The sequence below is a fragment of the Aulonocara stuartgranti genome (genome assembly GCF_965226115.1).
Source record: "Aulonocara stuartgranti genome assembly, chromosome: 1".
Lineage (NCBI taxonomy): Eukaryota > Metazoa > Chordata > Actinopteri > Cichliformes > Cichlidae > Aulonocara > Aulonocara stuartgranti.
Window position 1 is genome coordinate 28276470 of NC_138939.1, and position 26100 is coordinate 28302569.

The 26100-nt window shown below is 40.9% G+C and overlaps 3 protein-coding genes across 11 annotated transcripts in view; 1 reads left to right on the top strand and 2 right to left on the bottom strand.

Annotated features, from left to right (window-relative positions):
• Window positions 1–11349: 11349 nt before the first annotated feature.
• Window positions 11350–14379, bottom strand: cyp19a1a (cytochrome P450, family 19, subfamily A, polypeptide 1a). Its single transcript, XM_082551244.1, has 9 exons — window positions 14139–14379; window positions 13894–14044; window positions 13626–13780; window positions 13349–13513; window positions 13097–13211; window positions 12909–13020; window positions 12557–12719; window positions 12045–12286; window positions 11350–11782 (listed from the first exon to the last, which is right to left on the bottom strand). Exons 1-9 carry the CDS (start codon window positions 14293–14295, stop codon window positions 11522–11524), a joined length of 1521 nt encoding a protein of 506 aa, XP_082407370.1. The 5' UTR covers window positions 14296–14379; the 3' UTR covers window positions 11350–11521.
• A 2170-nt stretch (window positions 14380–16549) lies between these two features.
• Window positions 16550–24462, top strand: gldn (gliomedin). 6 transcript variants are annotated; one of them, XM_082550157.1, is made up of 12 exons: window positions 16550–16768; window positions 17311–17435; window positions 18173–18702; window positions 20266–20317; window positions 20405–20422; window positions 20574–20672; window positions 21217–21318; window positions 21417–21533; window positions 21772–21852; window positions 21937–22062; window positions 22157–22307; window positions 22399–24462. In XM_082550157.1, the coding sequence occupies exons 3-12, from the start codon at window positions 18211–18213 to the stop codon at window positions 22862–22864; spliced, it is 1704 nt and encodes a 567-aa protein (XP_082406283.1). In that variant the 5' UTR covers window positions 16550–16768; window positions 17311–17435; window positions 18173–18210; the 3' UTR covers window positions 22865–24462. The 6 variants fall into 6 exon arrangements, with proteins under 6 accessions (XP_082406283.1, XP_082406281.1, XP_082406282.1 ...); XM_082550155.1 differs by having other exon boundaries at window positions 17329–17435; XM_082550156.1 differs by lacking the exon at window positions 16550–16768 and adding an exon at window positions 16955–17007 and having other exon boundaries at window positions 17329–17435.
• The window catches only part of dmxl2 (Dmx-like 2), a 46525-nt gene continuing 44109 nt past the window's right edge, over window positions 23685–26100 (bottom strand). For all 4 annotated transcript variants that reach the window (XM_082549323.1, XM_082549322.1, XM_082549325.1 and 1 more), the window contains one exon: window positions 23685–25644. In XM_082549323.1, the coding sequence (XP_082405449.1) occupies window positions 25435–25644 (210 nt within the window). In that variant the 3' untranslated portion in view covers window positions 23685–25434. The remainder of the gene's footprint in view (window positions 25645–26100) is intronic.

Sequence of the window (26100 nt, forward strand, 5' to 3'; positions counted from 1 at the left end):
GACCAGGTAATGACTGATTAGTCGTGAAAAGTTGTGGATCATTTCTGTGCAATAGGAAAGCTGATTTTTCTGTGGATCCCACAATGATTCACACTTCAGTGTCAATCACTTCACCATCATTATCAAAAGAATAATATTATTTGCCGCCTTTCCTTACTGTAATTTATTTGGTTTTCAATTTGCTGCAGAGAGCTTTTTTTTTCCAATGCTCTTGTTATTTTTGAAAGCACTCTGACAGAAATCGGATTCACAGCTTTCTTTTCATATTGCCCTTGTTTGTCTTTTTATTTTTTTCATCTTAACTTCCTGATCTCTAATTCTGAAGTTCTGAATGTGGTGTGTCCTTGAGCAACACACTACAGAGTGCTCCCTGCTTTGAAATGCATGAACATTCCAGCAATATAACACTTGAAGAGCAGATCACATAATTGTCTTCAGATAGACGGTGGAAGGCTGAAAGGCAAGAACTCGATCGAGAAACTTAAGTAAACTTTCTTGAAAATAGTTTATAGTTATACCATCTTTATAAAGTAGCATTCGCTGTACGCTTGCAAAGCTGGTGGACGCTTCAAACCTGTAGTAAACTGAAAGAAAAGTAAAATGTCAGCACTCTGTGCAGTTTCAACCCACAAAGTGGAATTTGGCATAGGCCTACTGTTGTGGTTTCATGGTGTCCCACAAATCATCTCTGGAAATGTGTTTAAGACAGTGGATTTGTTTCTGTACTGGTTCACTCTCACCGTCCTCATGTGATATAATGTCACTGCTGTGATGGACTGCAACCTGTCCAGGATGTACACCGCTCTGTAACATGTGGAGCTGAAATAGGATGCCAACACAAAGTACAGAAAATTGACGTTTTTCCAATGGAGGTTGGCACCAAACGTCAGTCCCTGTAGATTTCCATATTTCAATGTCCACCTTAACCACAGAGATAACATGTTCACAGGCTGGTAGGAAACATTCAAATAGGTTAAACGTTTAAAGTTATGCAGTGTTAAGTTTGTGGCCACGTTTAGGGACCTGTGGGTGCTAGCTAGGCTGCTAACTAGATGCTAGGTACTGCCTCGGGTAATCCAAGTCACTGAACTGGCCCTCTTGAACATGAAAGTGGTGTTAGTACCCTGAATCTAGAGCATTTTGGTGGAAACACAAAATCATATGTCCTACTGTACCTAATTGTAAAAGAAGTCTTTTTTTCTATTTTATTTTCTTATTCTTTTTTTGGTAATGATGCAGTGGAAACTACAGCACTTTCTCTCTCTTAAAGCATCAGGGCTTGTTTTGATATGACTTCCTCCCACTACTTAATCTTACTCTTTTTTTCCACAGCTGAAAACGGGAAATAAAACAGTCGTCTAAAGACAATCCTCATCTGAGATACACGTGATAACAAAGTGTCTCTAAACCCGACAGACCACTGATGTTAAATGTGTAAAATGTGGGCCTCGTGTTTGAATGAATTTTTGTGAAATGAGTTAAAGCGGTTGGTGTGGAGGCAGGTGGGTGTGCAGTTGGTGGTCCGACAACAGTTGCAGGCATTAGCGTTTCCCAGGTGTGGAGCTCACGGTTTCTCAGCATGAACTCTGGGCACCAGATGGCATTAAGCCTGTCTTTCCAAAGCCAAGGGCTCAATTATCTCTGACCCTGTGTGCATTTGCATTTGTGTGTGTGTGTGTGAGAGCAATTGCAACTCTCTTGTGCAATATTCCAGTGAAAAAACATAATGCCGGTAACAACAACAAGCTGAACTACTTTGAAGCTATGTACTCCTTTGACCCGATGTGAAATGGAGAGTGTCTGTGTAGGCTGTGTGAGCGTGAATAGAAACATACAATTCTCATGCCCTGAGACTGAAAAGCATAACAGAGAGTCTGCACTATCATTGCTTGCTTACAGGAGTGAACTGGCTTTTACAAGAAACCAAAACATAAAAATTAAAGATCAGTCTGGAGCACAGGTCTGTCTCTCTGGACTTTGCATGTGTGCACTGGTTAAGCTTCAGGAATGTTGAATACCTCATCAGCTTTGGCACACATTTGATCTTGGTAATGTGGGGCCATCTAGTTATTAGGTATTTTAGTATTATAACTATACACTACTATAAATTCATCTGAGTTTCTTTGGACAGGACAAACGAACCACTGATATGAGATAATGCACTCTAGCAACGATTTTAAATGCACGTCATTACTAAGTTAGTATTCAAATTTATTTTCAGGAAAAACAAACTAAATGGGCTTTTGGACCTTCTAATAAGATACTTTGTTTACAGAGCTAACAAAGTAATCCATATATCTAAAATTATAGTTGCCTGTAGGAAACAAAACAGTGCAAGTTTATCCAGCCTGTGACTTGTGAGTGTGGAAAAAAGCAGACCTTAATCCAAAATTTCTAGTAATAACTGTGCAAAAGTGTCTAATTTTTAAAGTAGTAGAGGTAATTTTGGTAAGTTTTAACAAATAGAATAGCTGTACTGTAAAGCTCTGAGATTTAAAGCAAGGTTTTGTTAATTCAGTTTTACTTATATAGCACCAAATCACAACAATAATGGCAAAAGGCGCTTTATATTGTAAGGTAAAGACCCTACAGTTATACAGATTTTATTGTTGAAATCTTGGCGATACAACTTAATTCTTCTGTATTTACACTATTAGTGTAATGAGGGCTGATGGCAACGGCAGCGTTGGTGCTATGTGTCGGCCTTGGGGATCCATTCCTGTCCAAACAGGCAGCTGACATACTCTTACAACTATAATTAAAATGAAATCACACAGTTTGGTTTTGATAAAAACACACTGCTGTAATAAGCAGTTCAAGCTAATTCTACTTTTTAAAAATTTTGTGATGATAGAATATGAATATCAGAGAATATGTTTTCTAGCCTGCAGTTTTTATTCCATTTTGCTGCTTTTAAACTATTTCAAATATGCTTTAAATGTAAATGTTAAATGTAAATTTGAATCATTTTATAAATCCGAAACTACGGAGCCCCGCAGGGGACATGGGAGAAAAAAAAAATTCGGGAGAAAAAAAAAATTAAGACGGACTTTTGCGAGATCTCGCAAAACAAACTCGGGATCTCGCAAAAGTATTGCGAGATCTCGCAAAAGTTTTAGCCGCATTCTTCGGAGGCCGCCAGCTCGAAGCCGACCGGGAGGTCGAGGCACGATGTGCCGGGAAAGCGGTGTTCCTCCCGGCTGTAGTAGGTCTCGACCTCCCGTTAGCTTCGAGCTAGTGGGTGTCAGATCTCCAAAAACATCGGAGCACTTTTGCAAATATGTGATGTCTTGTAAACCGAGCAGGTATCTGACGTTTACACAACTACATTCACGCCTCAAAATATCTTAAAAGTGTATTTTGTGATCCAGAAAGAGTAATATTACAACTAAGTAGCTGCCGCCATTGTTGGAATTCAACTTTCGCGAGAAAGTTTTGCGAGATCCCGAGTTAGTTTTGCGAGATCCCGAGTTTGTTTTGCGAGATCTCGCAAAAGTTTTGCGAGATCCCGAGTTTGTTTTCTGAGATCTCGCAAAAGTCCATCTTAATTTTTTTTTTTTTCCTCCCTAATTTTTTTTCTCCCATGTCCCCTGCGGGGCTCCGTATGAAACTGATATGTGCAGACATTCAGATTAAGATAACAAACACCGGAATTATAGGATGTTTTTGACTGTGCATTGCTTGGTGTCCGGTTAGCTCAGTCTTTTTTTTGGCTAGCTTTTTGCATGCTATGCCAACCTTTGTTTTATGGACACAGTGATGCTAAGGATGTACACCTCTCTGTCACAGTATTTCTTTTTATAAAACACAAGTGTGACATGAGCTAAATGCCCCCTCATACCATCAACCTTCCAGTTTTCTTGCACCAGTGCCAACACTGGTCAACACCAATGTTAGCAAGCTAGCTTACAGTAGTGAATTTTGATCAGGCATTGTTACATGTTATAACATTAGTTGTTGATTATGCATTTTAACTTGTCTTCTTCAGTGTACCACAAATTCTATTAGGTGCATGGTCAGAGATTCAACAAATGCTAAAATGCTAAGCTTGGCAATGAAAATGTTTTTGAAATTTCTGTATTCTGCCGTTGTGCAGCTAAACCCAACCAAGCTAACATGTTCACAGCCCGGTAGGAAGAATTCAAATAGGTTAAAAGTTTAAAGTTATGCTGTGTTAAGTTTGTGGCCACGTTTAGGGACCTGTGGGTGCTAGCTAGGCTGCTAACTAGATGCTAGGTACTGCCTCGGGTAATCCAAGTCACTGAACTGGCCCTCTTGAACATGAAAGTGGTGTTAGTACCCTGAATCTAGAGCATTTTGGTGGAAACACAAAATCATATGTCCTACTGTACCTAACTGTAAAAGAAGTCTTTTTTTCTATTTTATTTTCTTATTCTTTTTTTGGTAATGATGCAGTGGAAACTACAGCACTTTCTCTCTCTTAAAGCATCAGGGCTTGTTTTGATATGACTTCCTCCCACTACTTAATCTTACTCTTTTTTTCCACAGCTGAAAACGGGAAATAAAACAGTCGTCTAAAGACAATCACAGTATTTCTTTTTATAAAACACAAGTGTGACATGAGCTAAATGCCCCCTCATATCATCAACCTTCCAGTTTTCTTGCACCAGTGCCAACACTGGTCAATACCAATGTTAGCAAGCTAGCTTACAGTAGTGAATTTTGATCAGGCATTGTTACATGTTATGACATTAGTTGTTGATTATGCATTTTAACTTGTCTTCTTCAGTGTACCACAAATTCTATTATGTGCATGGTCAGAGATTCATAAAAGATGAATGGTACCAGAGGTGTACTACAAAGCCAGATGAATGGCTTAGTGAATATTTCATGCTTTTAAAATGTTTTTCAGACTCACCTGTTCTTAATTCAGCTATTCACTCTGACTGCATAATTTGCCAGACAAATATTTTTTCAATCTAAGCTCAATTTTTCAGTTCCAAACAGATCTGACCAACCAGACCAATGTATTTGGCAACAAGTGCACTGTAGCTCAAAAAGTAAATAGTAAAATAACACTGCTTTACCCCAGACACAGAGCTAGACACTGCTCTGGGTCTGAAATTATTTTCCTGACTCCTCAGATGCATTTCCAACTCTGCTAGCAACTCTCAAACTGCCCCACTGACATCCTGAAATATGAATGAAAGCAGTTGCGATACAGCTTCAACTGTGGGATCAAACCGTGAAATCTCAGTTTCCTCCCTTTCTTCTTGTTTGGAAACACCAGCTTATCGTGGCTTGGTGTCGACAATTTTGTTTACAATTTTCTTTTTGGGGATGAATGTTGCACAAAAATGCAATAAATGATTTTCTGCAGTGTTGCACTTCTTATGTTCTTATATATAGATATTGAATTTTAATCATCATCATCATCTGATAAGATCTCTGAAGTAAGCGTCACTCATGGGGATCATTTTGTGTAGGAGAAGAGTCATATGACCTGTGAAACTCCCCTTTTTCTATTAGCTTTTTCTGAGCCTGAAGCCAGATTTAACAAAGAGAGATGATAACCAGCGTCGTGATATCCTTTATCTCTGACTGGGGCTTTAGGTTTTGTCGAGTGAGCTAACTCTGAAATCTCCAGGCTTATTTAGAAAGTAAGCAGGAAAGGGAGGGGTGAATACAAAAATAATAATAGGAAGAAGAAGAGGGTGAAAAGCTTCCCTCAATGATGAGTGCCACCACTCTCTTCTGATGTTCAATGGGAAACAAATGGGCTGACTTTGCAAAATGGGCTTCCATGAAAAGGCCATGAAGTGAGAGTCTGCCTTTGATCCAGTGCCTCTACTGGCAGAAAGCCTCCCAGTCTGGGCTTCTTCAGACAGACCAGTCTGACGAGAGAGAGTCTCTCCTGTTTCAAAGAGAGTCGCGCTGCATATCCTCTTTTGCACAAATTTTCCTGTGACTATCAAAAGGCCCGAAATACACTGCTCATATGAGCACAGTGCCAGCGAGGCTGAGAAACACTCACGAGGGCAAATTACTCCGAGCATCATGTTAAACAGTGTCATAACTGACTGTAGGAGGTACCGTTCATATTGACAGAATTCTGACAATGTAGAGACACGAGTACATTGCCAGTTTACCCTTTCTGGTAGATGTTTCCATGGCAACCATGGCTCTCTTTTAATGAAACACGAATCCAGCAGGGGACTGAAACGGAGAGACAATATGGCCACTGGCATTTGAAAATTTTAGCAAGAAATAATGTGTGTGTGTGTGTGTGTGTGTGTGTGTGCGTTTCTTGGCAGTAAATAATATGTAATCAATCAGATGGTCAATCAGAGCTCGAGGCAGGACAGTCTCAAGTTGGTGCTAGGCTGTTGCGTCAGAGTTATTTTAAAGCTGTCTGGCTGTCTGCCTCTGTAAACCTGTCATGGAAGAATTAAAATAAATGGATGGGTATGGAAAATGTACCTCATGTGACAAATGAAAACCACAAATGAAGAAACATGGACTTCCTAAAGAGAAAGAACATAAGATTACAGTTAGCTCAAGTGTAATACAGTCCAGTGTGGTGGATTTGCGATATGCATGTTTTCATTTAAGTGCTCTGATTTCATCCTAGATGAAATCACAAAAAAGTTACAAAGTGTAAAATCTCAAAACACATTACTGTGGATCATCTTTGTGCTTCAAGCAGACAATGCTGACACAATCTGAAACCACAAGTATTTTTCAATTCTTCTTGAAAAATATTTCTCATACGGACACACACACACACACACACACACACACACACACACACACACACACACACACACACACACACACACACACAGCCATCACAAACTGATATAGCAGATGCGTGGTATAACAGGCATCTGCTTTGGGGCCACATTTCTCTTATTACTTTCTCCTATTATTGCCTTAATAGTTACCGTGCAACCACACTCATGGTACACATTAGGTTTTTTTTTCCAGGGCTTACTGTTGCTTAAGAGATGGCAGAGTTGGTTTGTTTGTTTGATCAGCCTGCCACTTTGGTTCACAGTCAAGTATCTCTGGCTATTAGCTGTAGATTTCTGGTTATTGCTAAGAAGTCTGGTGTTGGAATAGACAACGTCTGGAGATGATGACTCTTCAGTGATGCATGATTCATTTGGAACTGTAATCTATTCAGTTGAATTCCTCTCTAGGAGCACCATCGGCTAAGAGTTTGCTCACCACCAGAATTCCGGAATTCGCATGATAAGGTGGGGCCAGGTTTCACAATGAACTCACCCGAAACTCTGGCTGATTGGGACCCACACCCAGTTTCACACCTTGGCTCAGGCGATTAGAGGATCATCAGGGGGTCCTTTTGTCCCTCTGTGGGGGGATACTCCCACTAGGTTTATATCTGGGACTCTCCACCATTTGACCTTAGAACTGAAGAAGCTTCTCGGATGAGAGGTGAAACGTCTTCAAGTTACTTAAAGAAGTCCAGACGCTTTTCTTTGCAAGCTCCTTTGACTACAATGACCTGGATGACTGAGAACCTTCACAGACAGATTCATGAAGTATATATCTCTGTATCTCTGTCCCATCTGGCCTGTCAAACCAAAGTGTTTTGGGGACTCACTGGCTCCACCCTTAGTGCTTTTTTCAGATTATACTTCCACAGTCAGTAACATGACATAGCCCATCTGTAGCTGGAATAGCAACAACTATAAGCAAGCCAACAAGATGGGGGACATCATGATTTCAGGTTCATTGAATTTAAAAGGAGATTTTAGACTATGCCATTGGTATACTACAGTAAGTACCTTAGGAGCTGCTAAGGTTTGATAGACTACAGTGTCTAGTGCTAATAAAAGCCACCAAAAACTTATGAATGAATCATTATGGCTCAGCACACTTGAGTAACCTCTTTGTGACTAGGAAAAAGCAGAGGTTCCCTGGTGTTTGCACTGAATTTTTTCACATTCAGTGACCAATAGCAAGTAGTTGTGGTAGTTGTTCGGCCTCTGGACGACCACTTTCTATTACAAGGGGATTGCACAAGCTGCCTGGTGGAACAATCCTGCTCTGACTGCAGTTACTCTCAGACAGTTTGGCGAAGGTTTGCAAATAATTGCCATCTAATTTATAAATGCAGACAGATTGCCAACACATCATAGTTAATCTGTGTGCTGATGAGTGTAACATGTCTACAGTGTGTCTCTCTGCAATAGAGAACTTGACTCAGCTGTTGGTTGCTCATATTCTGCTTATATTCCTGTATAAAATTGCTGTCCTGCAGCAACACCGTCACTATTTCTGATCTTTTTCAGATCTACGAGGTTCTAGCTGGACTCTATATGTAAGCAAATTTCTGTTTAATATCAGTGTTTTTGTATGTACGCAGCAATAGATTTGCGATCAAAGGAAACAGATTTATGATTTTCCCTGATTTATCACAGTGAATCACCATTTTATTACAGATTGCACATAGTTGCCAGCCTGACCCCATCCAAATGCAAAGTTATAGCAGACTGACTCTGTTTCTTTGCAGTTGCTTTGAGGACAGCAACTTACAGTGAGTGGTGACAGGCCGGGTCCCCGCCTTTGAAGTAACATTTCAAAGGCAGCGAGAACCCATGTTCAGAGCACGCTGTTAGTTTTGGGCGTGTCGTCGTCTCCAACCACTGTTTTTCCTACTGTGACTGTAGCATGACCAGTACAGTAGCCAGAAAACCATAACAACATAGATCTGCTTTGGTTGTTGACTTTTACTTTCCTGTAACCCTACGTGAGCTGCTCCACTGCTATGATGGGTGCAGATGTCAAAGGTCATGCTATTGCAGTTTTTTGATATTTTACTTTGATGACTTAGAGTCACGTTGCATTTCCTTCGACACACAGAGTAGCTGATTTCTTTAATTATTGTTTTGTTTAGTTTTTAAGAGCTAATTCTCATTTCTAAAGACTAGCTACCCTTAAGAGGGAAGTAAAAAATAGACCCTATAAATAAAAGTTTTAATAACTTCTTAAAGAAAAACAATTGAGGGGGGATTTCTCTAAAAGTTATCAGTACTATAAAAAAGTTTTTGCAGTTCCTGCTGATGGTGATGTACAATGACTCAACTAGGCCCGTGCATGAGGATGTGATAATTAAAACACCATTACACCCTGAGGCTACTTTACACTGGCTGTTAACACATTTGTCAAAAGCTGCTGGAAATTGAATGTATACAGATCTTTATTTTAAATTATAATTTAAATTCTTGCATGCTGCTCGATAATCTGTCTGTTCAGGCTTTGTTCTCTTTTAACATAAATCTAAGATAGATAAACACGGCTCGCCTTAAGGGTTTTTGAACTGTGAAAAAAAATGCAGCAGGTTGCATGTGAAAAAACCTCAAGAACAGCAGCTTCAGTGTATTTTTAGCTTGATGTTTGTCAGTATTCACTCATTTACATCCATCTTAATAACTTAATTCTCTCTAGCTCTTCTTAATGTTATTAAGCTCACAGATGTCATGGAGATTATTATGACGAAACATTTTTTCCTCGCAAATTTGCAAGATCTCATAAAGATCTGTCTGGGCTGCATGTAAAATGTTTTCCATCCTGATCGAGGGCAGAAATGAGATTGGGGTTGATGAGACTATTATGATTCATTTGCTATATATATAAGGAACAGCCTGTGATCTGTGATGCACACACAGACACACACACACACACACGCACTGAAAACAATATTACAGAGAGAAAGACACAGTCTCTCTACAGTAACAAACACACACACAGTCACACAGACAGTGACTTTGCTTCTTGCAGAGGTGCCGAAATGATTTGTTGCAGGTACTGATTAGCCTACCAAGCTGCTGTGTGCGTGCTACCCTTCCTTTAATACCCTCCCATCTCACTGTGATCAGCACCATAAGGCCCCAAGAGGTCGCATCAGTCAAGCTGAGACAGATACTCTTATTTTGATCGTGTCACTCTCTTGTATCACTGACACACAGCTGACTGTTGACATGCAGAAACTGCACTGCGCAGCTGAAACTCTGCACACACTGCCTGTTTGAACACAGTTTCTTTCTCAGCCCTTTTTCTTTCAAACATTGAACAGTGATTGTTCAGCGTGTTTGTTGATTGCTTCTAGCAAAGCAATACAAGCTGAAGCATCTCAGTATGAAATGTATTAGCCACTTTTGCCCAAAGGCAGAGCTGAAGATAAAGATCAAATCACTGTATTAGGTGTTACTGCGCCCTCTCCTGACCAATGTTAGTGTTACATAATTGCAACAAGAGATGCCTTTTTTTTTCTTTTTGTGGCTGTCGAAGGGCAGTTTTATCACCCACTCAGAACAATTTCGAGACTAACGATGCCTTATAGATCATAAAGTCACACATGTTAGATCTATTGAAAAGCACCATAATGCACCGTTTACTGGAGTAAGTGAATCATCTCTTGCTTGTTTTGCAATTAGACAAAAGAGATCTGGTTACTTTGGTGTTATCAGACTTGCATTGGTTGTCTGTGGATTATAAAATGGCACTGTTTGTGACGACATGACTTCCTGATACTGTTTATCTGCTGTACATAGTTGTTGTTTTTTTTCAAGCCTGACACAGCGTGCTGAAATATGACAAGTCTTTGCCTTATAGCTCTTTGGGAATCACCTTGTTGGTGCAAAAATACTATTTCATGCCTGTCAAACTGTGTTATCGTTTGCATTTTTCAGAGATTCACAAAAGAAAAGAGAACAATGAGTGAAAAAGAAGTGTCCAAAGAAAAGCATTCAAAGACTTTCAGAAGGTCTGGAAAACTATTCCTCAAGAGCACTTTAAAAATTACAAAAAATTTGGCTTTTTGGAAGAAATAATATTTAAAGAAATAAAGGCTCGCTGAAGACTTTTGCACAGAACAGTAGGGGAGTTAGCTGTTGTGTCATTGTTTGGAATTAAAGTGTGTGGGTGCAGAGGAACTCTGGGAAAATGCCTGGTTTTCTCTCGCTTTTTTTCATGTGCAATAAAAATTTAAATGAACTTACTTCTCAGAGTTGGAGTAGACTTAGAATGCATCGCTTTCTTCTACTTATTCTCTGTGTAATAACTTGTATTTACATTCCCCTTTGCTTCCATTGGACTTTGCCTTTGCTTTTGCTTTTGTTTTTTTGTAATAAAAGGACAAATTTGAAATCCTTTTTCATTTTCTGTGTTCTTAAATGACAAACGCACATTTATACCACATTTAATAAATTATTAATTGTGTGATTAGTTCAATTTAGGTGTAAGATATTTAAAAAAGGAGAATGAGAAAAATGTGGGGTCAAATAAAAAAAATACAAAAACAAAAAACTGTGAACTAAATATGTATGACATGCAGACAAAATGATGAGACGACAACACACATTTGTGACACAATAATCTACATTTATTTCAGTGTTAGCAGGTTTAAATGTACATTTCACATCATGCATACAGTTTGAGTACAAATACAATCTTTGCGTATATCAAAATATAAAGGCTAGCTTTGTGTCGTTATAAGATTATACAAATTAAGTATACAAAAGTACAGGTACAGCTAAAGGTTCGGGTCTCGGAGGGTTTGACAGTTGCTTCTCTGCCTGGGTAAGAACCTCATGTGGAGATGATCAGCCTCTACAGGCTGCTGGGAAAGGTTGTTGGTTTGTGTGAGGCAGTCCAGGGTCGGGCCCTCGTGAGTACAAACAGAGTACTGAGACAGCAGTGTCACCAAAATGGATTTCATCATCAGCATGGCGATGTGCTTGCCAATGCACGAGCGAGGGCCTGAACCGAACGGCTGAAAGTAGCGCCGAGGAACCTGGAGGCAGAACAAGAGGACCGATGAGAAAAAAAGTAAAAGGAAAGATGTATTTTCAAGAACACGAAGCTCAGATGATCTGTGTGGGTGTGGCTTCATCAGGCTGGACTGAAAGATTCTGATTGACGTGTTTCTAATTGCTGACTGGTGCAACTGGAACAAGTGCCAGACAAGAACAAATAAGTGTGACATCATCTTTTTCAACCAAGTTCCACCTCTTTCTAACCAGGAGAAAAAGTAAAGCAATGAAAGCACTACTCACATTCTTTTCAAAGTTTTCCAGATTAAATTGATTGCCTTTGAGGAAAAACTCGGTGCGGTGCATTCGGCTTGTGTTCAGAATGATGTTTGTGCCCTTCGGTATCCTGTAGCCTTCCATGATGTCATCAGACAGGGCTCGACGCATGGTGCATTCCACCACTGGGTGGAAGCGCAAGGATTCATTGATGAAGCTCTCAAGCACCTGCAGCTTGTGAAGATCCTGGTTCTGAAGCTGTCTCTCACCTGTAGCAGCAACAGACTGTTGTGAATTCAAGTTTTTCAGCCTGGAGCAAATGCAGTGAAATGCAATACTCCTGAGTTAATGAAGGTTATTGTGGCCAGGTTTTGTGGTTTTGGTGATATAGTTGGACTTATTCTTTTAAATGGGGTGTGTAAGCGTAATAGTAAGAGCTGTCAGTGTAGAGTGAAACAGTGCCAAGTGTCAAAATGTATCTTTGATGTGCAGTAAATCAGTTATAATTGCATTTTTTCTTAACTGCTGCAGCCTCTTACCCACAACAGCGTCTATCTCCTGTAGCAGCTGCAGCTCCACGTGTGGGTTTTGTTTGAGGAGCAGAAGCATGAAGAAGAGACTGACGGACAGAGTGTCCGGAGCTGCGATCACCATCTCCAGCACGCACTGCGTCACATCGTCAGCAGACAGCTCGCCGTGGTTCTGAAAACACAGTTGAATGCAAATATGCTGTCTGACCTTACTTGGTAGGCGGAAAAGAAATCCAGCATTTCACATGCAAAGAGGAACTGCTGAGACAGCTTGAAAATGAAAAAACACAAGTACCACAAGTGAAAGGTTTTACTTTAAATGAAAGTATATTTGCAGAAGGAGAATACTTCGTAGACTGACTTGTGCAAATATGAGCTCTGCCGTGAAGTTGATGTCGTCCAGCTTATCTGCCTGCTCCATATTTTTCCTCTTTTGATCTACAAGATGTTTAATGGCATCGTGTAACTCCTGGCTGTGAGATAACAGATAACACATATTTAAAAAGATGAAACTAAAGGTGGGCTTATGTATGAGACTGAGTGACTCACGCTGCTGTCTTGTGCCTGTGGTGAATCCAGCCGAACTTGAAGTAGATGTCAGGTTTGATAAGCACATCCTGCCATGTGTGAAAATACTTTAGAATCTTCAGCAGCAGCTCTTTCTCTGGGTGCAAGGTAACATAAATATATTAGCATGCTAAAATCGTTCCCATATCTTTTTGATCCACTTCTGGAGACAAGAAATTCTTTATGTACAGCTTGCATGATAACGCAAGTAACATATTCATGCATCCTATTCACCATTGAGAGGTACGCCCAGGAAGAGTCTGTTAGAGATGTCCACCACGGTGCAGCGCATCAAACTGAGGATATCAACGAGTCCCAGGGTGTCCAGGTGGTCCAGGTGAGCCTTTGTGGAAGAGATGCAAACATCCACCGTCTGCTGCAAATTTGGGCCTGACAGAGCTGACAACATGAGATGGTTTTATGATTTCGTTTAGACAAATATTTGCTGTTTAAAAATCACATTTGAATAGCTGACTTTGTTTTGAAGTTCATGATAGAGTTCCAGTTTTACCTTTAGCAAAATAGGTGCGTATCTTTTTCCACAGAGTTACGTTGTTGTTGAATATGATGCCTCTCTCGTTCATGCCGATGCAGCTGAGTCCCTGAATGCTCCCAAAACGTGAATTGTAGTTTCCGTTCTTCAGCACATGCTGCACTGCTGAAGCTCTGGTTTAAAAAAAAAAAAAAAACAATAACAAAAAATCCACTGAAGCTTTTCATTTTACTTCTTGACTGGCTTGTTTGGTAGCATCAGCACTGACAGATTGAATGCAACTAACCTGCTTAGTATGAGCGTCTCTTCTCCGTTGATCCAGACTCTAACAATGTCTCCATACTTGTTATTGTAGTAGTTGCTGGCTCTGCCTATGCCAGTCCAGATAAATCTCAGATATGACAGAAGTGGGCCCAAACCCAAACAGAAAGAAGGACCTGTTGTATTAAAAAAGCAGAAAATATATTTCAGCTCTCACAACATTCTGTTGTAAAAACAAACAAACTCCTAATTAGAGCAACCTGAACCAACCTGGCGCAATTTTCTTGTCCGTGTGACTCCAGGCAACCAGCAGCAGACAGACGAGCAGTATCAGCGTTCTGGTTGCCATTGATATTCCATGCGATTGGATGGCATTTGAGGTCACGGACAGATCTGCCACCACGGCGTCTAAGCCTACAGGACCCATCGCCTGTTCACAAGTAGAGATCAGATCCACGAGAAGGGTGATGATGTAGAGCAGCCTGCACAGACCTGAAGGGTCCGAATGCTCACATCTGCCTTTTTATAGGCGGTCTGAGCTGGTTACGTGCCAGGTCAGGGTAATGCAAAAGCCACAACACTGCAGGAAAAAGGTAAACAATACTGTGGCAACCTTGAGGGATTGGGTTTGTGCTTGTGCCCTTGGGTTTACAGGACCTAGTTCAGCGGTTGCATGTTGGCAAATATGAGCTCATATTTGGCATTTTGTTGATGAGAAGGTTTTCACCTCCTTTAAACTTTAAAAGAAGTTGCTTTGCCTGTGAGAACTTGAGAACATCAGTGTTATTTGCTCTAGCTGCCTATTAAAAATCAGCTTTTCAATAAATGCACATTTTTCATCTGTTTTTATTAAACAAGCGAGACTAAATGTTAATATTGACATATGTAATTGCATTTGAATTATATTCTTCATTACATTGATTCTAGATTTATGTTCAAAAGCTGACTTGGATTTTAGGTGATACATTTTCATTCAAAATCAGAGCTATTTGTTTTAATCAGAGCTGCTATGTATTCATATTGTACTCACACATGTGATCATATTACAGTAAAGTCTAAAAAATAGGAAAATGCTATCCATTTAATCCTGGCTTCCTGTGTTTTAATTTATTTGGCATTGCTCTCAGATCCAGTGAAGCCAGGAAATAAGTTACACATAATACCAGTGTTAAATGCAGATACCATATTGTATTTGTTTATTTGTTTATCAGATGAATAAATGAAGATGATATGCTCTATGTACTACAGTAAAGCTAGACTGATCTGTTCATCTCCAGCCCCCAGACAGTTTGAAGAAAGAGTGGATAGCTGTAGCTAATGGAGAGACTAGTGGAAGAATTTTCCTCGCCAGAAAACAAAGTGGAGAAAAAAAAAAAGGTCATCAGTATTAAAGCTGGTCTGTGAACTAAAAACATGGAACAACTCGGTGAATATTGACATTATCTGTGACTTTTAGCCACTTTCAGTTCTCCGCTGAGCATTATAAATTCTAAAAATCCTCAACATAACCCATGCTGTCTGCTCTTGTGCCTGCCTTTGTTTCCTTGGCTCATTCTGCATAAAGAACCCTGCAAACTCACCGCCCACACTCCAGTCCAAGAATGCGCACACTTCAAATGACTGACTGTGTGCTGTGCCCCTGCCTCGATAACGATGCCCTGTGTGATGGCGTAGACCTAGATTGTTCTGCATGATTAAGCGGCGACAGCCCCCTTTGTTTCTCCTAAAAAGTAGAAGTGTGCGTAACCTCGTCTCTGGGCTTTGAGTTGTGGTCAACCGCATCTTTATCACTAGTATATGTTTAGGGAGTTATTCAGAAACGAGCTGTTGAAAAGGTTTTTGACATGTCAGAATATGTGTTATATGTAGGATTATATTATTACATCACATATTTAGATAAACATAAAAAATTAAGTACACCCTCTTTCAGCTCTAATGCTTTACATACTGCACAAGGGTTACACACAATTTACACAACCTATAATTTATCACCATCCACAGTCATTGCAGGAGTGGACGTCCCAGCAAATTCAGACTGTGCAGTGCTCAGAACAACTGAAAACCTCAGCTAGCATCTTAAACATCAAAGTTCAAGACAGTACAATTAGAAATAGACTGAAAAGGTATGGCTAGTTGTTTTGTCCACAGGTGAAAGGCTGTTCTCTCTGAAAGATCACTGGCACATCTAGAACAGTCTCCCTGAAAGAGAGATGTCCTCAAACCTCAATGAACTCAAACACTGCTTTAAAAAAAGAGTGTGCTGATTTATACCACGTGTTGTTGTTCTTCTGAGGTTATATTTAAATAGCCTGCTAAAATCATATATATATTTTTAATCACGTGTAAAACCTCAGAAGTTAAAGAGGGTGAAGTTTCACTTTCAAACTAACAGAACAGAAGGAGAGACTGATGATTTTGACCAGCAGCGAAAGAAAGCAGACTCTCAGCTTTGTGCTGCCCGAGCAACCTTGGGGAATTTATCACATGATTCACATTTAAAGCAGCACTGGAGAGTTGGTCATGAGATATGATAACACTGTGAAGCTGAACTTGCCTTCCCCACCAGCTCCGCCGCTGCACATTACAAGCTACATGCAACAGAAAGTGTTGCCTTTACTGTTTGACATTACACGCTGAACTCCACTTTATTCTTTTCTGTTGACACTATGAGAGGACTTACCTGCAGTACAAGTAATCCCTCACTTTTATTTCTGTAGTAGTCCTAATAAATCTTAAATTTCTGAGCAGGAAGAAGTGGGAGGGTGGATGAAGTCTTCAGGAAGGCTGGCCATCTGTCTGTCCTTGGGCAGGAGTCCGAATTCGAACATGGACCTGTGGGAAGAACAGAGATAAAGCTGCTTTCCCAGCAGCTGCAGCTTAGGAAGGAGAAAAGGCTACAGGTGGGAATGTCAAAATATAGATTTAGTATGAAATAATTGATAAGCCTTTGCAAAAAAATATATCTGGAATGCAAAGAAAAGAAAAGAAAAGAAAAGAAAAGAAAAGAAAAGAAAAGAAAAGAAAAGAAAAGAAAAGAAAAGAAAAGAAAAGAAAATTATTATAAAAACTCATATGTACATGTCTGACTGGAGCAGTTCAAGCTGTCCAACCACTGGCCATCAGTGACCCACACTACAGGGTGAGCTCAGGGCTTGAATCTATGTTGCTTGGCTGATTTCTTCCTCTACCTCCTCCTATGCTGAACCCATGTGTGTGTGTTTGTGTAAAAGGGCTTTAACGCGGCTGCAAGAGCATGTAGGTCAGCGACATGAAGTGAGCAGTGCTCTAAAACACCACAGATGCCAATTAACTTACTCATTAAAGCACTATTAAGGTAGTCACATCTTTGTTTAAGCCAAAGCAGGCTGTACCAGCTACCTTTTGCAGGGAGAAAAGCTTCAAATGCCTTAATTTCTTTTCTGCTGAATTGTCACCTTTCCAGTTAAATGTCATTTTTCAGTTCTAAATCAAAGCTGTGGAAATGGGCCATTGTTGCGCCTGGTGAATGGAAGCTGTGAGGATGTGACAAGGACGAGAGCCGGGGGGAGAAATTCAAGGATACAGGAGGTGGGAAAAAGGAGAGAACTCAGTGGAGCTATAGTGGTAATATGTAATGATGTAATGTATTTTCTTTTAATGCCATATAGGCCTAACAACAACAACAACAACAACAACAATAATAATAATAATGTAATTGTGTAATAATGTAAATGTACCAGTGAAGTTGTTTTTTTTTTCTGGTGTATTCGTGCTTTCTTGTAATGTGTTTGAGTCCTCTTGTGTGTTCATCATATATGTGCGCGTGCATGTGTGTGTGTGAGAGAGATGTCAGTCTGCCCACGGCGGTGCAGTAGAATGGGTTCAGATGAATATAAATCAGGTGACTGAACAGGCGGGGGTTTCTCCCCAGACAAGCTCAGAAGATTGTGTAATGCCCACTCCTACATCACTGGTTTGCATGTACACACACACACACACACACACACACACACACACACACACACTCACACACATACATAACCCCATCTCCACTTGGTGAACAGCCACTGTATTTACCAGTCTGCCTTCAGACAGACCACCAGTGTTGAGCTCAGATACTGAAGCTGACTAGATTTTATTTAGAGATTTCAAACAAGCTGAACGAGAGCTTAAATTTCCGCTAAAGTCTTCCTGTCTCTTGGATTACTTTGAATTTTAGATGTTTTGATTTTTGTTGGGAGCACCTTGTTCCATAAGGTCATAGAGCTAACACATCCTCTGTGCTGTTTCACTGTTCTTTCATTCTCTTTGAATGCTGAGGTCAGTGGTTGACCCCCAGAAGAGAGGAGGTGAAGTGGTGACAATGTGGATTCCCACACCCAGCATGACTCTCCCTCAGCGGATGGTGCTGTACGGGACGTGTGCCGTGGCACTGATGAACTCTATAGGCCTTCTGGTGCTCTTGGTCCAGCAGAATCAGCAGTGTGCCAGGCTGGAGCAGACAGAGGCACGGCTGATGGAGGTGGAGCAGAGCTCTGTGGTGGAGTTTCTTCAAGAGGTGCCCAGAGGAGCAGCAGGGCTGCGGGCGAGCGTGGGGGAACAGCCACAATATCAGTACCAATACTCCAGGAACAAGAGGAGCAAAGAAGAGGAAAAGGAGCTACAGCAGGAGCTGCAGGAGATTCGCCAGGAGGAGGGAAAGGAGATCAGTGAGCAGGAGGCCAGCCAGGAGGTCGGAGAGGAAACCGACAAGAGGACGAAGCACGAGAAGCACAAGCAGCGGCACAGCCAGCACTACCACAAGGCGCAGGTGCAGGACGACATGATGATGATGATGACATACTCCATGGTCCCGGTGAGTCTAGATCCTTGAATGAGAGAGAGAGAGAGAAGGCAAGCCAGGACATTTAGAGCAGCTCAGCCTGCTTCCTTGTTTTGTGATTGCTTAATAATGCTGTCGCTAATGGTTCACTGGACTAATGGCTGAATGTCGTAACGCTCATGGAGCCTGACGAGCTGGCAGCGCCGAAGGCTCCAGATCCTGTTTGTGGTAATATGATTACAGGAATTTTAGTTTAGATGTCCTAATCAAACTCCAACAGAATATTTCCATTTATCAAACTACTTTTTTGTAAACACACTTGAAGTTTAATTTTGTACCATTTTAAGCTTCTACTCAGCTACATTTCACAGAAAAACTGTAGTTATTTAACATACTGAGATTCTGCATTCAAATCATGCTCGTCTTATTGAATATGACTTACTCTAGTCACTGCCACAAAGTAAATATTATTACATATCAAATAATAATAATAATAATAATAATATTCCTCGCAGATAATTATGTATATATCTTAAATATTATTCTATAGATACTGACTTAAAAGCACTATACAAAAGAATTTCAACCAATGTGAATGACTGAATTTGAGCCAATGAATGTTAATGTAACTTAAAAAAGGAAACATTCCTGACATTCTCAGTAACATTGAACAGTCTGATTTCTTTGGAAACACTCTGTGAAACTCATTAACTAGCTTCTGATGACTCAGAGGGTAACGGTAAGGGTTTGGGGGCGTTATGTGTAGCTGGCGGATTTCAAGATGCATAATGGATGAAGTTAGAGCCACAAATTCAACTGTGAGACAACAGCAAATCAGATTTCAAGCTAGCACTTCAGTCAGTGCAGTCCCCTTTTGCTCTGAACATGAACCCTTTACCCTTCTGCAATCAAAGCCTAGACGAGTAAAACTAGTCAGTAGTTTTTGAACTACAAAACAGAAACTGGATGTTCTATTCTAGAGACTATCATATAAAAAGACTGGAGTTAGATTTACCCCATACATCCAAAGAAAGCGACATTTAATCTTCCTTTAGAGCACCTTGCCTCAGTGCTTCTTTTTCTCCACTTCCCTACAGAGCAAAAGTGTGCAGCAGTCAGAGTTATTCTACCTGCACTTTAAAAAGGTGATGCCCGCCTTGCATGAACTAGGGTCAGCATCAACAAGCTCTTAATCTCCATGCAATATTTTAGCTCCTCTTGCTCTTTTCTCTATAATAACCAAGCTCAGAGTCAAATGTAAAACAATTAATACTCAGACTGTAGTAACATTTCTCATCTACCAAAATGATCAGTCAGTTTAATGTGTATGTCAGGCTCATGTTCTGGCCTGTGCACAGAATGCTGACTCATACCTACTGAGTGTGAACACCACACAATTAACACGATGCTAACTGCAGTTTCCTTAATGGCCGCTGGTGTCTTTTAACATGAAGGGGTTTCTGAAGTCTACACAGATAATCTTTAACTGGCACGTTAAAAGGTGCAGGGTTTTTATTTTTAATAGAGTAATTTTAGGTAAAGTATGCTGCTAAATTTACTGCATTAATATTTTTTCTATTTCCTCTTTTACTTCAGATCAAAGTGCTGATTGATATTTGCAACAGCACCAGGGGAGTCTGCATAGCTGGTATGTTTTACTCGTATGAATCATGTGATCATGTTCAGAATATTACTTTTAAAAAATTCTCTAACATTTCTAAACTTTCGTTTACAGGCCCTCCAGGTCCGCCGGGTAAGTCAACCCACAATTCCTAATCCAAATTTAAAACCTGCTGTAGGGTATGTCTCCTTTGTGGTTTAGTGACCCATATTCTTGATAAGTCTTTTTTTAATGTTTATTCTTTCGTTGAGTCCACAGTAAAGATTTTTTTGTGTTACTCTAGGTTTGCCTGGTGCAGATGGCCTGCCTGGACACAATGGGACTGATGGCATCCCAGGACTGAATGGACTTCCTGGGGCTGATGGGAAAAGAGGAAGAAAAGGTAAGGAATTAGTGCTTTCACTCGGCATCCATCCTTATTTTGTCCTCAGGCAATCTTGGCCATTTAAGCATAGAAGTACTGGCACAATGTAAAAGTCAAAAGGTTGAGTATAACCTGCAGAGAAAAGTATTAAAATAGCAAAAAAGAAGAAACAGCCACTTAAACTCCTTGGCATGCACACACACACACACACACACACGCACACACACACACACACACACACACACACACACACAGACTTCTTTCTGTCCATGTATCACAATGCAAGCAGAATTTATTCACATTTTTGCTTCATGAATGAGTGAAGAGTTTGAAACAGCTTTCTTCCCTTGCCGATATTATTCATCTCTGTGGTTTTGGGCTTCAGCTGAATGAACTGGAAAACTGTCTTCCAGTATTCTCCCACTTCACTCTGCTCTCCTCCACAGTGGATGGCATGATTCATGCCAGCAATTCAATGGGACAATTCATTTCAACAATGGGGCAAAGTGTATTGAGGTTACGAATACAATGTTCTAGCTATTTTGCACGGTGTTCTCCGCAGGGCCACCAGGTGAGAAAGGAGAACCAGGAGAAAGAGGGGAGCGAGGAGAGCTGGGCCCACCCGGAGAGAAGATCCAACCATCCAATGATGCCATTATTGAGGGTGAGTAGAACTTTATTGACTTGAACCATTTTGCAGATGACCTGAAATAAAAATAAATTTAAATGGATAACATTTAGACATTCTCTCCATTTGAGCAGGTCCACCTGGGCCTCCAGGACCACCTGGGCCTATGGGTCCTCCTGGCCCGCCGGGGCCTCAGGGGCCTCCCAGAACAGGGCACCGCAGAGCTCACCTCCAAGCTTCTCATAATCAGGGTGAGAGATCAGTCATAGTTTGCAGGTGACATTTGTGTTCCTAAAAACAGTTGTTGACAAAATAATTTTCAATGCAATCAAAGCTCTCGGGAAGAAGGTTCAAATTCTCTCTCTCTTTTTAAATTCAAAGACCCCCCCCCCCCCCCCCCCCCCTCCCCATAAAGTGTCTAATTGAAACCTTCTGACAAACTAGTCCATCAATGACATGACTAAAACAGGATGAAACTGCTTCTAACAGGGCTACATGCCATTCCAAATGATGAAACCTCACCTGTAAAGGAGACAGAAAAACTACACGAGAAGACTGCCAAAAGGAACGGTACGTTTCCAGAGGAGGTTGTGTTCATGTGCAGTCATGTGACCTGTGAGTAAATCCCCTGAGATTTTTTGTTTTTCCCCACAGACTGCCTGATTAAGTCTCTGATCAACCCCAGAAATGTGACAAAGATGAAAACCACATTTGGCACATGGATGAAGGACACCGCTCAGCTGAACGATGAGCGAATATGGGTGGCGGATCACTTTTCTGGTAGGCTGGTTACAGTGTCGCGCATGTGCTCCTGTCCCCACTTTTATAATCTCCACGTCTTTTAGCAGTAAAGATTTTGCTTGTTCTTCCCCAGGTCGCATGCTGAAGGAGTACAAAAGCATTTCCTTTTTCCAGAAGAACAGCAGCGACACCATAGACGTTATAAAGTACTATCAAGGCTGCGGCCACATCGTTCACAATGGCTTCTTTTATTATCATGCTGCTGGCACTCCCAGCATTGCCAAGTAAGCCTTAAAGCCACTCGATGCACATCAAGGTGATTTTTTATGACTTCCACATCCTTCATTTAGCAGCTTCCTGCTTGTGTGTTCACAGATTTGACTTCAGCACCAAAAGACTTCAGACTCTCACTATTGAAAACTCTTTGTACAACAACCTCGCCTACCTGCTCCCCAACTCTAAGACCTACTTCAAGCTGGCAGCAGATGAGAACGGCCTGTGGCTGATCTTTGCATCCAATGTTGACGAGAGCATCATGGTGGCCCAGCTGGACCAGAAGACCTTCTCCGTCACATCCTACGTGAACACCACCTATCCTCGCATCAAAGCCGGCAACGCCTTCATCGCCTGTGGCGTCCTGTATGTCACCGACACCAAAGACACCAGAGTCACCTTTGCGTTTGACCTGCTGAAGGGAAAGCCGGTCAATGTGACCTTTGACCTGAGGTCTGCTGGTGAAGTGCTGGCAATGCTCTCCTACAGCCCAAAGGACAGACACCTGTATGTTTGGGACCACAGCTACGTCAGGCTGTATGTGGTCCACTTCATCTCTGATGAGTGAGAAACATGATGTCCGAACACGACCGTTACAGTAAATACTGAGAGCAAAACGCCTGCAGACTTTCATCTATTCACTGCATCTGAAAACTGATAACACAAGAGTGACATACACTGTGTGTGTTGCTGTTTTAAATATATTGTCCCGTGTTACTTTTGTGTTAAGTGAAATTGTAATTGACCGTCAAACTATTTCACTAAAGTAAATATGGTTTTGGTTAACAAGACGTTTGCGCTGTTGCCTCACAGCTAGAAGGTCCTGGGTTTGAATCCGCCACCTGGCCAGGGCCTTTCTGTATGGAATTTGCATGTTTCCCCCGTGTAGTCCAGCTTCCTCCCACAGTCCAAAGACATCCAGTTAGTGGGGTGAGCTCAACTGGCAATTATAAATTGCCCATAGGTGTGAATGTTTGTCTGACTATCTGTTAGCCCTGCAGCGACTGCTGACCTGTCCAGGGTGTATCCATCCTTTCGCGGAAGAAAATGTATGAATGGATGGATGAAGGAAGTGCTGTATTTACTGTACATGGAGTTTTCAAAGGACACAAGATTTACTAATAGTGTGAAAACTTATCATTTTGTATAAGCTGGCAGTTTATGCCAATCAAACCTATAACTCAACTTTTGTTGCCATTTGCGTTTTTGCATGGTGGGTCACCACTGCTTGATTTTTATACAGATGTAACTCGTGATGTCCCTTCCCCCTCTTTTTGTACATATAGACAAACCTGCCTTTGTAAGGAAGCAGCACAGCTGTCTGGCTGCAAAGGATAATAAAAATAAAAATTAAAAAAAAGAAGAAAAAAAAAAAAAGCGCCAAATCATCCTGATGAAATAAAAAGAATTTATTCACTTTACAAAAGGTAAAACTGACCATGACCTGTTCTCTTACACACCTTCAGGCTCAAGTACCCTAATAGGCCTCTACTCATAATAATGGCTTCTTTTCGACTGTTTGATGTGCACGTACGCACACGAACGCGCACACACACACACGACACCAGTGGGACCATTGGGGAAACACTTAAGATGCATACAGTACACACAGAGGGCAGAAAGAGAGGGAGAGAAACACAAATCTCTTTAATAAATACCATACATACACTTAACAAAAGTTACAACTAATCCAACTGGTATGATACAAACCAAAAATAAAGAAATGCCTTCATGTTTGTACAAGGTTGTTGTGATAGTTCATATATATATATATATTTATATAATTTATATAATAAAACTATTTCAAATGTTGTACTAGTAGGCCAAATAAAGCCAGACATTCATTTGTATATAATCGTTTCCTCTTTAATAACCTATTTATTTGAAATAAACTTTTAGTGTCTCCAGAATTTGAGTGCAAATATCTATTCCTTATGGATGAAACAGTAAAAACAACTAGTGAGGTAAACACACTTACAGTAGACTGTTGCACATCTCCCAGTCAGATTACAGTAAAACCCCTTACATTCCTAAAATAAAAGGCAATAAGATAAATAGTTTTAGAAAGGAATGGTCAACCAAATGAACACAAACATAAATAACTTAAATAAGAAAATCAACTCAATTAAAAAAAACAACAAATAAAATAAAATCTTTGTGATAAAACCAGAAGTGAACCTTTGTGTTTCTGCTCTGGGGTGAGTGGGTGGGTGGATCTTTAGCGTTGTACCAGACAGATGGAAACACTGAAATCACAGTCACAGGAGTAAAACACACCGTCTTCCAAACAGGAATGTTCTAGCAGTGAGTCTGCCGCACAAACAGGCATTTGAGGGCAGGTGGGCGCGCAGACGTACAGATGGCAGACACAGCAGAGTGAACACGCACGCAGAGGGCCAAACTGGAGCGGGCTGAACCCAAACCATTATAGGCCAAGTGAGTGATGGGCAGCCAGTGGAAAAAGAGAAGGGGGGGGGGATACAGACAGGTGTCACTATCAGGACCAAATGCACCATCAACTCTTCCACGGAGCTGAGAAAGCTGGGCAAATAAAAGGCAGGAGGGTGGGGGGCAAAAACCATCGAAACAAAATGCAGATTCCAACAACTCGATTCACACTGGAAACCACTGACTTAATAACAAACCACGGTGCTGGTTACAGTAGATGCTAAGAGATTTCAGCTGTGGGCACAAAATGACAACAGTTACACACTTTTAAAATTTTTGCTTGAGCACTTTTACAGAGCACTATCAATAGACCTGTGATTGCACCGCATAACGAGAACAGGACATGCATAGCTTCCCTATGGACACACTCTAAGAGTAGAGATTCTTCGATAAAATTACAATAAAACTAGCTTTAAAATCAAGTATGATACCATTTGCTTGTAACTTTGTTTTCAGCCTTTGGGAAAATAAAATGTTTGCAGCTCCGTTTTTAATCGTTCTGGATACGGCCAACAGTAAACTCATGAACACCGTTCATGCTGAAAGTTGCCAACAGCGTGGTAATCTTTTGACTAACTCTTCCCCCAGCAGCGTTTCTATTAATGCCTACAGAGTGTTACAGAAGCATTTCGGTTTTTTCCTCCACTTTCTGACCCTTTCCTCTTAGGACCCTCAGAATTACAAAAAGCATTACAGGGCGTCAACCAAGCTGCTGGGGATATTGTAGCGATCTGGGAGGACCCTCATCTTTAGGGTGCCGTCTGCTCCGCAGGTGAAGATTCGGTTTCCGGGTCGCGTCTCCACCTGCATGACACCTGCGCCGATGTTCCGGAAGATGGACTGCTTGGCGTGCTCTATGCTAAAAGAGTGCATGAGCCCGTGGCCGGCTAGCTTCCACACCTGGGTACAAAGGAAGAGAGAGCGAGAACAGAGTATATAATTAGTTTCTCTTCCCAGGGTTTTCTGGATGGAAAAAAAAACAAAAAAAAAAAAACCCAAACAGATCATTTTTTAAATAATGAAACTGGAGAAATTAAAAACTATTTGGCTGGGGACACCACTTGTTTGGCATTTGTGATCAATTAGCATTTTTCCATGTTGTTTCTACAAAGAGACAAATGTGCTTTAAGGATCCAGACAACCCCCCCCAAAAAGGTGGTTGCTGGAGGTTGATGGCAGTAGCAGGAAAAGAGAAAGAGGTTGGACATGGGTATAGAGTGCTAATCTGTGTTTGCTTTTGTTTCTAGCAGGTTGACGCAGTTGCCGGTAGTTTGCATACCTTGACTTGTCTGTAAACACTCGCCAAGCAGAAGTGAAATGATTGAAAGTCTGATGCAAACAAAAAACAGAAAACAG

What these genes read in the sequence shown, in the direction of transcription:
- cyp19a1a (XM_082551244.1), bottom strand. Translation starts at nt 14,295, where the DNA reads ATGGGTCCTGTAGGCTTAGACGCCGTGGTGGCAGATCTGTCCGTGACC. An exon ending in GGACAAGAAAATTGCGCCAG is followed by an intron (nt 14,045 to 14,138) that starts GTTGGTTCAGGT and finishes TTAATACAACAG; the next exon opens with GTCCTTCTTTCTGTTTGGGT. An exon ending in GAGACGCTCATACTAAGCAG is followed by an intron (nt 13,781 to 13,893) that starts GTTAGTTGCATT and finishes TTTTTAAACCAG; the next exon opens with AGCTTCAGCAGTGCAGCATG.
- gldn (XM_082550154.1), top strand. Translation starts at nt 18,160, where the DNA reads ATGCTGAGGTCAGTGGTTGACCCCCAGAAGAGAGGAGGTGAAGTGGTG. An exon ending in TGACATACTCCATGGTCCCG is followed by an intron (nt 18,703 to 20,265) that starts GTGAGTCTAGAT and finishes CTTTTACTTCAG; the next exon opens with ATCAAAGTGCTGATTGATAT. An exon ending in CAATGATGCCATTATTGAGG is followed by an intron (nt 21,319 to 21,416) that starts GTGAGTAGAACT and finishes CCATTTGAGCAG; the next exon opens with GTCCACCTGGGCCTCCAGGA.